The 12,796-nt window shown below is 46.4% G+C and overlaps 1 protein-coding gene across 1 annotated transcript in view; it reads left to right on the top strand.

Moving 5' to 3' along the window:
• LOC138247039 (extracellular calcium-sensing receptor-like) overlaps positions 1-12,796 on the top strand; it is a 246,037-nt gene that overhangs the window by 217,768 nt on the left and 15,473 nt on the right. Inside the window, exon 4 of the mRNA XM_069201789.1 lies at positions 11,384-11,507. Within this exon, the coding sequence (XP_069057890.1) occupies positions 11,384-11,507 (124 nt within the window). The remainder of the gene's footprint in view (positions 1-11,383; positions 11,508-12,796) is intronic.

The following is a 12,796-nucleotide window of genomic DNA, read 5'->3' as shown; positions in this document are numbered from 1 at the left end:
CACTTCGTGGTGGTGGCAGAGCTATCTGCGACCACCCCAGAACCATCTAAGTCCACCCCCCTCCCTGTAGCTCCCCATCCAGTTGGCCGTGTCAGCTCACCCAAGAGGGTGGGTATCTCCTTTGCCTCAGGCACCTCTGCCCCTGCCAGCTCTGCTGCCCTCAGTGAAGAGGCAATTGAACTACTGAGATCCATCTCTGTGGGTCAGATAACCATTGTGAAAGCCATCCAGGGACTGGCAACTCAGATCCAACAGAGTAATGCATTCCTGGAGGGCATTCACAGTGCAATGGCTGGCCTACAGAGTTCCTTTCAGGCTCTGGCCTCCACACTGATGGCAGCCCGTCAACTTTTGTCCACCTTCCTCTTCCCAGTGCCAAAGCCCTGTTCCTAGACCCAGCCACAGCACACAGACAGACAGGCATGCATCCACCTCAACATACAGACAAACATAAGCACCACAAGACACATCACGGCCATGCACACAAGCAACATTTAGATCCACACACAGCAACAGCAACAACCTGCCCTGACACCCCCACAACCAGCATCACTGGCAGCATACCTGATGCACCTGCAGACACTACACCAACATTCACATATATCTATCCACCACACCAATCCTACCCACAGACAGCACCACAGGAGACCCTCAGGCATCCACCCGAGTCATCACACCCGCAGACACCACAACCACTGACACACCTATATGCATCACATCTACCATACCTGCAGTCATCACCCCAACAGACAGTCAGACCACGGCATCCCCCAGCACCTTCACCCTCACTCACCCACCCAACGGTCACCCATTACCCACAAACATACCTCCCACAAACATGCACCGTAGACATCCACACCAACACCTCAGACAACCACTCCCTCTCCCTCCACACCCAACCCCTTTTGCTATCACTTTCCCTGTGTGTCTAAAACAGCTTTCCTTTTGGAGTTTGCCCTATTCCCTACTCCTCTCCCACCACGTGATACACCTAGACATTCTCTGTCCCTCCCTAAGTTCAGCCCTACCACCTCCAAGACCTCCCCTGCACCACCTGCAAGTACCCATGTCCCTCCTCCTGCCAAGAGGTCTACCCCACCTAAAAAAAACAAGCCTCCTCTAAACCTAAATTAAAGCCAAGATTCCCCCTCCGAAACCAGATCCCAAGGGCACCCTTCCAAAACCAAAACCCACCCCCCCACCACCCCTCCAGATAACCCCTGAGGTGCCTGCCTGTTCCATAGATGCCTCTACCTGTGGATGTTACATGGCGGTCAGGAGTCAAATTTGGGGCACACATCTGTGCACTGTGTGCATTAAGACTGTTAATTAAGGACTGGCCTACTTCCTTTGTTTTTCCAATATTTTGGATTATATTAATAATTTAAGCCAACCTGTTGTTGGTTTGCTGCTCAAATCTTTGTCATGCATTTCTTTCCCTAGTATGGAGTTCTTTCTGGCTGATATTGGTTTTGTGTCTGTATGTGTGTGTGTGTCTGTGTGTGTGCTGCTTGGGCTACCTGTGTTGTTTAGTCAGTATGCAAGGTTGTGTGCAGTGCTTTTGCCTGAGAGTGGTAGTGTGTGTGTTGTATGATGGACAATTGTATGTTCAAGATTTCTTGATGTGTTGGTATTGAATGTTGTTTGTGTTGAGATGTGTTTGTTGGTGTGTTGTGTGGCTTTGTGTGTTTGCGTGTTTTGTGCATGGTATGTTAGATATGATGTTCTGTGGAAGTCGATCAGTAAATAGTTTAGTTGTGTATTTGTGTTTTTTTTTGCCTGTTGGTATTACGTTGTGATGTATGTGTGATGTGTCCCTGGGTAGTGTTCCCTGTGAGTCCCTTCCAAGAGACTGAAGATGATGCGGTTGTGATGTGGTTGTGACGTGTTGTGGTGTTGTGTGGGCCTGTGCAGGGTTTCTCTGCGTACCTACGGGTGTTTGTGACGAGTGTATATGTATGTGTGTGTTGGCCAAAGCGTGGTTGTTGTGCATATGCGAGTGTGGCTGTATGTGAGTGTGCATGTTAGTGTGTTGTTACGTGTAAGTGCCGCCCTCACACCCCCTTCCCGAATGTATGTTGTTTGAGTGTACAAAATGTGATAATCTACAACAGAAACAGGTAGGTGTGTGCACTTACGGTTGCTGTCATCGTCGCAGATTCCGAAGCCTTTGGGCGAGGAGGAGCAGTGGGAAGACGTCTATTTCTGGTTCGATGGCAGCTCCACCCGAGTATGGCTTCCTGAAGGTGGGTGTCTCCTTTAATGCAGTTGGTTTCCGCTTGGGTTTCAGTGGTGTAACGACCGCAGCGGAAACCTTGGTGGTGTGCAACCTCTTAATCTGTCCGGCGGAAACATGGTCTCCGCCAGCCTGCAAGTGGCTACCATCTTCTGTGGCGGCCAGACCGCAGTGGTGGTGCTGGTGGTACTTTGGATGTGTTCTGTACTGAACAGCGCCGATGTCATAATTTAGTTGTCTTCTCCTGAGACCGCCAAACTCGTAATGAGGTCGTTGTTTGACCATCTGTTCAATTACAGGGACACACAGTCTGCAAAAAATCATTTTCCTAAGGTGCCCAACTGATCAGTTTCAACTGGGCCTGCACTGGATCCTAATGGTGGCTTCTATGGAATAAGTCCTAACCACCAAATTCTGTTCCGGAGGTCCTGAAACCCTTGGCTTGTGTCTGACTGTACTTATTCTGCTTAAAGCTAAACCTGGGACTCAGAAGCATTTCCTGCCTTTGTCATTTTGGTAGCATTTTGTTCTTTAAAATAGTCCCTATTTTTATAAATTGGAGTGGGATTTTTATTGCGCACTGGTTTAAATTTTTTATCTGTTTTGGTAATTCTAAATGCTTTGCACAGTTTAAGTGAAGCCTGCCTGCTCTGTGCCTTAGCAGCCTGGGGTTGAGTTCAGGTGTAAATTACTGAAACTTTTACTGGAGATATCAAGACCTCACCTTCCCACCCAGCAGTAGAGTCAAGTACAGCCATGTCACCAAGCTGACCTGGACAGACCACGTCATCGTCCACTTCACCATCACAGGATCCCCGGCACTGCCACCAATCCACCCAGCCCCTCACACTGACGCTTGAACAAAATATCAGAGAGCCAGTGGACCAATGCCCTCAACACCTGAAACTGCAACCAACCTAGAACAGGCTGTCAAGAACTTTTCTGCCTGGATCACCGATTGTGCTGACAGAGTCACCCCCGTCAAGCCCACCAAACTCAGGAGACTCACCAAACAGGCCAGTTGGTACACCACGGAACTGAGAACCTTGAAACACAACTGCAAGCAACTCAAAAGGAAATGGTGTACCAGCAAGGGGCCCACTGACCAAGTCACCTTCAAGTAGTCCCTCAACCAATACCACAATCTACTGAAAAAGATGAAAAGGAGCTCCCTAGCTGACCACATAAAGGCCGGCTCTAACCACAGCAAAGAACTCTTCAACATAGTCAGAAAGTTCTCCAACCCCTGAGCCACAGAAAACATCATCACCTCTTCTCAGGAACTCTGCAAGACCCTGGCAGACTTCTTCCACAACAAGATCTCCACCATCTATAAAAACTTCAAACCCCAACCCACTGCCGCTGACACCCTCAACTTCCTCACTCCCATATATGCAAAACCTGTTGCAAACTCTGACCACCTGCTCAATGCCTGGGACCAGCTCACCACACAAAACACTGCAGCCATCATGAGCTATGTCCTCTCAGGAGCACCCTTGGATGCCTGTCCCCACCACGGGAGAAAGATGATGAGCAGCAAGCTCACCGCCATTTTCAACTAATCCACAAACACGGCCATCTTTCACAAAGTATGGAAACACACAGAAGACAAACCCCTTCTCAAGAAGCCATCCACCAACTCCAGTAAACTCAAGAGCTACCGTCCCATCTCTCTGCTCCCCTTTCCCATGAAAGTCCTCAAAAGGCCACCAACTGCCAACTCACAAAACACCTGGAGATCAACAATCTTCCGGACTCCTCCCAACCTGGATTCTGCACCAACCACAGCTCTGAAATCACTCTGATTGATGCCACTGATGACATCAGATCCCTCCTTGACTGGGGAGAAACGGCAGCCCTGATACTCCTCGACTACTCTGCAGCATTCAACACTGCACCCCACCACACCCTTATCAAGAGGCTTCATTACCTTGGAATCCAGGGAGATGCCCTCATATGGATCACCTCCTTCCTCACTTGAGAAACCAGAGAATCCTCCTACCATCTTTTACCTTGGAACCCAAGAACATCATCTGCAGAATCCCTCAAGGCTTGTCCCTGGGCCCTGCACTGTTCAACATCTACATGATCCCCTTGGCCAACAGTGTCAGAACCTATGGTATGAACGTCATATGCTATGCAGACAACACCCAGTTCATCCTCTGATTACAAGAAGACCCCTCTACCACATGAGCCAACTTCCACAGGTGCATGATGGACATCACTGACTGGATAAAACCTACTCCAAGAGACCAAGCTTGCAACCTTGGCATCATCCTGGACAGCAAACTCACCCTGAAATACCAGATCAATGCAGTCACTTCTGCTGATTCCTCACTCTTTGTATGCTCACTAACATCTTCAAATGGCTCCCTGTCAACACTCGACAAACCATCACTCGAGCCCTAGTTAGCAGCCGGCGGGACTACAGCAACACACTCTATGTAGGAATCACCACACACCTCCTGAAGAGACTGCAGACCATACAGTATTCAGCAGCCAGACTCATCCTCGACCTCCTTATTTGACCTTCACCACCCCCCCACTTCAAGAAGCTCTACTGGCTACGCATTCAGAAGAGATGTCAATTTAGGATGCTGATCCACAACTACAAGGCCCTTCACAATTAAGGACCAGCATACATCAACCACTGCTTGAACTTTCACCAATCCTCAACACACCTGCACTCTGCTTCCCTCTCCTTTGCACCCCCCCACATCTACCAAACCAACAGTGAAGGATGCTTCTTCTCCTACCTCACAGCTAAATCATGGAACGGCCTCCCCTTCACCTATACACCTCATCTTCTCTTCTGGAATTCAGAGAAGGACTCAAGACCTGGCTGTTCAACTGAAACCCCTTTGCAGCACGATTCTCAGTGAAAGGATACCCTTGCAGGTGATTAGCCACACCCTATAAATCCTGATTGACTGGTTGATTGATTTGAAGACTGGTGTCATTATTATGTGAAGTGGACTACCATACACCCCAGCTAATAATCCACTTTCTAGCATCTGAAATTTCATTTTGCGGCCCAAAACCAGAGAGACCACTGCACAGTCATGTAAAACACTGCTCTACCAGAGGTGTAGTTGCTTCTATTTGCTCTTTTTGCTGAAGTTTTTATAGCAAACATGTGCTGAGCAGCAACAAGGAAAAAATACCCCACCAATACTATCAAGAAGAGGCAGTACAAAAGGACAATGAAGTAGGCTTAGCAGCATTATATCATATCTCTCAATAAGGTGAGCCATATTTTGATTTCCCTCCATCTATGAAAGATTCAATACTGGAGAAGAAATATGTTACTTTCTTGAGCTGGTAGTTCATCAGTATTGACATCTTTCATAGATTCACAAGCGCCCCATCCTTCTGCCTGGAAGAGGCTCACCTTCCAATAAGGGTCCTTCACAGGAGTGCTTTGAAATCTGAAGGGTGGTGGCCTTTCAGGGTGTGGACTTCAGTCTGATTGTTCTGATTCTTTGAAGTGTGGTTATTTTTAAAAGTTTGTGACAAGGCTACTTAACAGCTGTGGCTACAGTCTATAGGCTGTAATTAACATGGTTTTTAGTAGTAGAGTAGTATTCCCTACTCAACGACAGGAATGGTTCAAGTATGTGAATCTATGAAAGATATCAATAGTGGAGATCTACCATTACAGGTAAGAAACTTTTGTCATCATGCTACTGACTGTCTGATTTTTGTGCTTTTGACTGGGACCACTCCCAAGTAAGGGGAATAGTATAAGAATGCTAGGTACCTGCAAAGGTACACTCTGTGATTTTTGGCATGCATTGGTTACTTGGCTTTGTTTTCTCCAGCAGTTTTTAAAATTTATTTAACCACAGCTTTACTGTGGCATCGACTGGCAAATATGATTGAAGGGTAATACTTGCTTTGTCAACATTGACTACTGTTAGGGAATACACCTATTGTACCCTTTCTGGTTGGACAAGGATGGCTGTATGTGCACAGGTTGTGTGGTAAGGAGACACTCTGCCTTTGGGTATTCATGAGTGGTGCTGGTGTTATGTGGGATAAAAAGACAGAATTCTGTTTTGTTCTAATACATTATATGGGGCTCTGTAATTGAACACTTTTGAGGATTGTTTAGATTAATTCTACAATTTCAGACATGGTTATCACTGGTGTCTAAGTCATGGAGTTCTTTTTTCTGAATATTATATATAGAATAACTATTTACATATGGTTTTAATTACTTCCAGCCTTTATGAAGTTACTCTGATGGATTTTTCAGGGATGAAACATGTGCGCAGGAATTTTTTTAACATTTTTATGCATGAAAGATAATCCAAGATCAAGGGGAATGCTGTTGTGTCGTTTATTGAACGTTAGCACGAACTATTGCTACATAACAGAGGAATAATTTTGAACAGTAGAGTGCATGCTGATAGAATGTATTTTGCCTGTACTTGGTGTTAGAAATGGGGTTTCTGGTTGGCTTGGGTATGCGCCTAAGCCAAGCGGAACCCACCCACTCAAGTCAGGGCGAGGGAGTTACACACCCAAGATAACCCCTGCTCACCCCCTTGCTGGCATGGCACAAGCAGTCAGGCCTATACCAGAGGCAATATGTAAACTTGACACACTATTCCCACCACAAAGACAACACAACACCAAGGTATATAAAAATAAACTGTATTGTACACAATATTATTAGATCAAACACAACATTTCAATAATACCCTGTTACACAACAGTTGTCAGAACATTACTCAGGTACTATTACTCTGCGAAAGCTAGCAGTAGTCACATTGAACATATAGGTTACTGGTTATCTTGCAACATGAGCAGTAGTCAGGTTAGCATTCCCAAAGTGCACATATCAGGGTAAAAGTACATATTACCAGAAAGGCATAAGGTCACATTAAAAACGTTACTAAAATGCACTTGCCCTAGAGAGCATACCATCATAAATGCCCATAACAGGAACATCAGTGTTAGACTTTTCATCCTTGGCGTGGTCTCCCTTAACTTTTTGCCTCTGTTCCCCAGGTTGTTGATGTGTGCTGGACTCTGATTTTACTGTTTTTGTTACTCTGGGCACTTTACCACTGCTAACCAGTGCTAAAGTGCAAGTGCTCCTGTTTAAAATGTGTACGTAATTGGTTCTCCATGATTGGCATATTTGTTTTACTGTTAAGTCCCTAGTAAAGTGCACTAGAGGTGCCCAGGGCCTGTAAATCAAATGTTACTAGTGGGCCTGCAGCACTGGTTGTGCCACCCACACAAGTAACCCTGTAATCATGTCTCACACCTACCACTGCAGTGTCTCTGTGTGTATTTTTACTCTGTAAATTCGACTTGGCAAGTGTACCCACTTGCCAGGCCTAAACCTTCCCTTTTCTTACATGTAAGGCACCCCTAAGGTAAGCCCTAGGTAGCCCCAAGGGCAGGGTGCAGTGTATGGATAAGGTAGGACATATAGTAATGTGGTTTATATGTCCTGACAGTGAAATACTGCCAACTTCGTTTTTCACTGTTGCAAGGCCTGTCTCTCTCATAGGATAACATGGGGGCTACCTTTAAATATGATTAAAGTGTAGATTCCCCTAGAGAGTAGATGGACATGTGGAGTTTGGGGTCCCTGAACTCACAATTTAAAAATACATCTTTTAGTAAAGTTGATTTTAAGATTGTGCGTTTGAAAATGCCACTTTTAGAAAGTGAGCATTTTCTTGCTTAAACCATTCTGTGACTCTGCCGTGTTTGTGGATTCCCTGTCTGGGTCAGTTTGACAGTTGGGTTGTTTTTCACCTCACACCAGACAGTGACACAAAGGGGGCTGGGGTGTAACCTGCATTTCCTGATTAGCCATCTCTGCTAGGAGGGAGGGGTGGGGTGGTCACTCTCATCTGAAAGGACTGTGCCTGCCTCTGACAATGCCGGCTCCAACCCCCTGCTGTGTGTCTGATGACTTGCCTGGGCAAGGCAGGATTTCACAAGTAGGTGTGAGTCCCCTTTGAAGAAAGGTGACTTCAAAGACTAAAATGGGTATAAGAAGGGCACCCAAATCTACAGACTTAAGAAACACTTCTGGAACCAAGAGGAACCTCTGCCTGGAGAAGAGCTGATAGCTGAGGAAGAAGTGCTACCCTGCCTGTGACTGTGTTTTGTGGAGCTTTCCTGCAGTGCTACTTCTGCCAGAGTAAGAGGGCAAAGACTGGACTTTGTGTGCCTTCCATCTTGTGAAGAAATCTCCAATGGCTTGAGTTAGAGCTTGCCTCCTGTTGTTTGAAGTCTCAGGGACAGCAAAGACTTCTCTCTGCCAGCACCTGGAGTCTCTGGAGAGACTCCTGCTCTGACAAGTGGTGCCCTATCCAGTCCCTGGGCCCTTGAAAGGAAAGCTGGTGGAAATCCAAGCAAATCGACTTCGGACGACTCCGGACCGACGCTGCTGCTGAATCCGGTAACGCCGCCTGCACCTGACCCTGTGACCTTCGCTGGAACGCGACACTCTTTGCAGGTCCGTCGCCGCAGCAGCCCCGCTAAAGTCCGCGACTCCGTGGAAGTTGCCGCACCACGTCGTGACCGACGCCGCTTGAAGTGCACGGATTCAACGTTTCGCACAGACGCCGCGATTCCTGACTTCGCGCCTCGGCTTGTTTTCACTCTTCACCAAAGGTACTGTACTTGGGGGTCTACACGACTCCGTGTCCGGCGCCGCTGGTGTCGGCTTGTTGGGAACGACTCCGTCACGACGCCGTGTTAACATCTCATTGAAGCATTTTTGTTTCTAAGCGCTATTTTTGAGTTTAATCTTTAAAAATTCATAACTTGACTTGTGTATGTCGGATTTTTGTCGTTTTGGTCTTGTTTTGTTTAGATAAATATTTCCTATTTTTCTAAACCGGTGTTGTGTCATTTTGTAGTGTTTTCATTAAGTTACTGTGTGTGTTGGTACAAATACTTTACACCTAGCACTCTGAGGTTAAGCCTACTGCTCTGCCAAGCTACCAAGGGGGTAAGCAGGGGTTAGCTGAGGGTGATTCTCTTTTACCCTGACTAGAGTGAGGGTCCTTGCTTGAACAGGGGGTAACCTGACTGTCAACCAAAGACCCCATTTCTAACAATCAGCAAATACATGGCAAGTCATAAGAAACCATCGTCAGGAATGCATTTGCCCTCAGAAACATATGCAAAACACTTTCATGAAAGGCATATAACGTAAGAGTATCACGAAAGAATGGCCCTGGTAGGTAACATAGAGGTTATGACCTCATCATCAAACACAGTCCTCCCAAAGCAGATTATGTTCTTCCGCACCCAAAGAAATAGGCCCCTCGCGCAGGATATGGGCCAGCGAAAACACATTGGGCTTGGAGATTGTATCGCGTCTGCGCTTCCCTTATACATTATATGGTGTGACAAAATGGGGCACACACCCAATGCGGTAATTGCAGGACCGGGGACCTCCGTTGAGGGTCACCACCCTCGCCTGCCACCAAAATAGGTCAACTGTCCACCCGGCCTCCCCCTTGAACAACAGGGCCCCTGGTGATCCCTAGGGATTCCCCTGCGGGGGTGGGGAAGGAAGGGGACTCAGACCTTCTTCCTGGGCAGGGCGATCTCTCCCAATCTCCCCATGTCAGATCACGCACTCTGGTGGCAGCCGCCCAGTCCTTGAGGCTGCTGCGCTTGCAGGCGGCTTCCAGGCATGCTGCGATCCTCGTTAGGAGCGTCCCCAGGGCCGCTCCTTCCTTCACCACTGGCGGAAGAGCCCGGGGAAGCCTCCCCAGCGACGGTAGGGCTGGCCGGCTCCTCTTTCTCCGCAGCCCGGCCGCACTAATCACAGGCTCCAAAAATAGATGCATGCCTGTGCCCCAGGGACACAGCACAGTGCCCCTGTGCCCCTGTACCCCTGGGCGACAGGGGCTCCTGCAACTTTCCCGGGTCGCAGCAGTGATTTCTGCTTCTGGAGAATGAGGAAGTTGCTTCAATGTCCATAAAACAAATAAAGTCAAGTGCTCCTCCTGTGCTCCACTCAGGGGGGCGCATTGAGCAGCCACCACTACGCTCCGGCACAGGAGCTAGCAACACAGTGTGGTACTCGCACTTTGGGGGGATAAAAGTGTTCTCACAGCCCGGTGACTAGATCAGGTAGAGCGCTCCTCAGGCACTCCAACGAATAAAGGACAGTGCTCTGCTCCAGCACAGGAGCCTCCAGATACAGCGCTGTCCTCGCGCTGGAAGACAAATAGGTGCAGGGGGGGAAGGCGCCACAGCATCCAGCCCCTAGGGACACAAGGGTAGCACAAGGCAGTAAGGCCCAACAACAGGCCAGCACAAAGGAGATGCAGTCAGTGGCAGTTCCTCCTAATGACCCAGCAGGTCACAGATCAGCACAGCAGCAGTGACAAAGTGCTCAGAGTCCTAGAGCCAACAAAAAGAGGTCAGAAAAAATAGTAGGAAGGAGGCAAAAAGCTTTGGGAGGACCCTGCAAAAAGGGCGAGGTCCAACACATGGACAGTGATATTTAAGATAATTGGGCATTGATCACTGAGCAACCCAATATGCACAACTATTTCAGCACCCAAGAGGAATTGTGTTTGTGTGGAAATTGTATGCCTGGAAATGTGCAGTTAACAATTTCGATGTCTTACAATATTAATGAAATGAAGCTGATTTGTGTTTGGGTTGCCCCGGCGGATTCTGTCACAGTGGACGTGAGGTGTCTTCTCTTCCCTCTACTTAACCCGAGTCACTGCACTCACGCCTCACCACTGTTATTCATATACACACACCCCTCACTCACCCGTACCCACATCGCTTACACATGAGTACTCATTCAATCCCCTCATTCACAAATTCGCTCACCTTTCACACTTCCTTCCTTTACACTCTTTCCTCACACACACACACACCTATACTTGCGTACGCTTCCTCGTATTTGTTTGCTTTACTCACACTAAGAATCAACAATTTTAGAAACTTTGAACTGTTTTGAAGTTATCCAAGACACTAGCTCCCTGAGTCTTTCGGTCAATATTGGCGTATTCAAATAAAGCAATGATTTTGTAAACTGTTTCATTACAAAACCGTAGTGAAATAGCCACACTGATATTCTCCAATTTTTCAGTTCTGCTCTATATGTTATATTTATTGTATTTTATCTGCCCCTCCAAGCCTCCTCGATCTGTTTGCAGTGAGAGTTGCCCTATGGGAAGCAGAAAAGCCCACAAGAAGGGTAAACCAGCTTGCTGCTTTGACTGTGTCTCTTGTTCAGAAGGAGAAATCTCCAACAAAACAGGTGAGACTGATTGTCCAAGTCGGTGCTATTTCCCTGGCATTGTTCTAAGTATGCATGCATCCTTTTAGTGTTCCCCTCCATTCCTTTCCACAAGTTAGTCTAGATACATGGATTTGAGTTGGGATCGATGTGCAAATACTTAAAGGAAACTAGTGAGTACGTGTTTATCTAACATTTAACGTTATTTTATCAAGTTACCAAATGAGCACGTTTTGAACCAGTTAGCCTCAGGGCCACTAGACCCTTTCTGTGTTAATTTTAACCAGAGAGCCTCATATAACTAGGCAGATTGGAAGGCCACCAGACCTCTTCTCCAACACTTTTATATTTATTAGTTTTTATAAATGGTTTTATAGGAGGCACCAGACATATAATGTGGCTGGCAAGGTCTTTTTAATATTTTTTTCACCACAACTTATTAATTGTGGTGCAGGAGGTCATGCCAGGTGTTATCCATTAAGCGAAACATGGAGCAGGAGGTGATGCATGACATCAATTTAATATAATTTTTAGATTAAGGGCCTCATGGAGATCCTGGTGGACATATTACACTGTCCCAACGGTGACGGATATCCTGGCCACCGAAATATAAATCGCATTATTTCCTATGGGATTTATATTTCGGCAGTCTGGATATCCGTTGTGATGTAGTAACTCGTCCCTTAGAGTCTGTTTTAGAGTCTGGTGGAGGGAATTACTCTGTCACAAACGTGATTGATATGCTGTTCGCTTTATTGCAATTCTGTTAAAGCCTGTGGAACTTGTAATAGGAGTAACCCCTCTGCCAAACTGTATATCAGGTCTCTAGTTGGTACTGCACTGACTTCCTATTTTAAATTACATCTATTTTAGCACTTAAGAATTGAACTATCTGCACACTATCACTATCACGTTTATCAACGTTTTGTAATAGTACCTAGTTTAGTCACGTTTTGGGGTATTTCTACAATCTGTGGGTAGTAAGTCCTGCAGTTTTTATTTTTGTATTTTAATGTGTACGTTCTTACATTATAGGGATTTTAATGGCTTCTAAGTTTATCGCTAATCAACCCAGCAGTTTGTGCCACGAATACTTTACCGAACTATTACCATATGCTTTTTGTACAATGACTTGAAAGCATTGTTACCCTCAAGTAGGGTACTGTATAGCACTTTTTGCAATAGTGATTGAATATGATTTTATGGCATTGCACTACAACTGGTATAGTTGAATCATAAGGTCATTATACATTTAATAAACTACATTATTTTGTGTTTCTTAGATTTTGTGTTTATGCTGTATATTGTAT

The sequence above is a fragment of the Pleurodeles waltl genome, chromosome 7 (assembly GCF_031143425.1).
Source record: "Pleurodeles waltl isolate 20211129_DDA chromosome 7, aPleWal1.hap1.20221129, whole genome shotgun sequence".
Classification (NCBI taxonomy): Eukaryota; Metazoa; Chordata; class Amphibia; order Caudata; family Salamandridae; genus Pleurodeles; species Pleurodeles waltl.
Note: the sequence above shows the minus strand (reverse complement) of the source record. Positions and strands in the feature narration are given on the sequence as shown.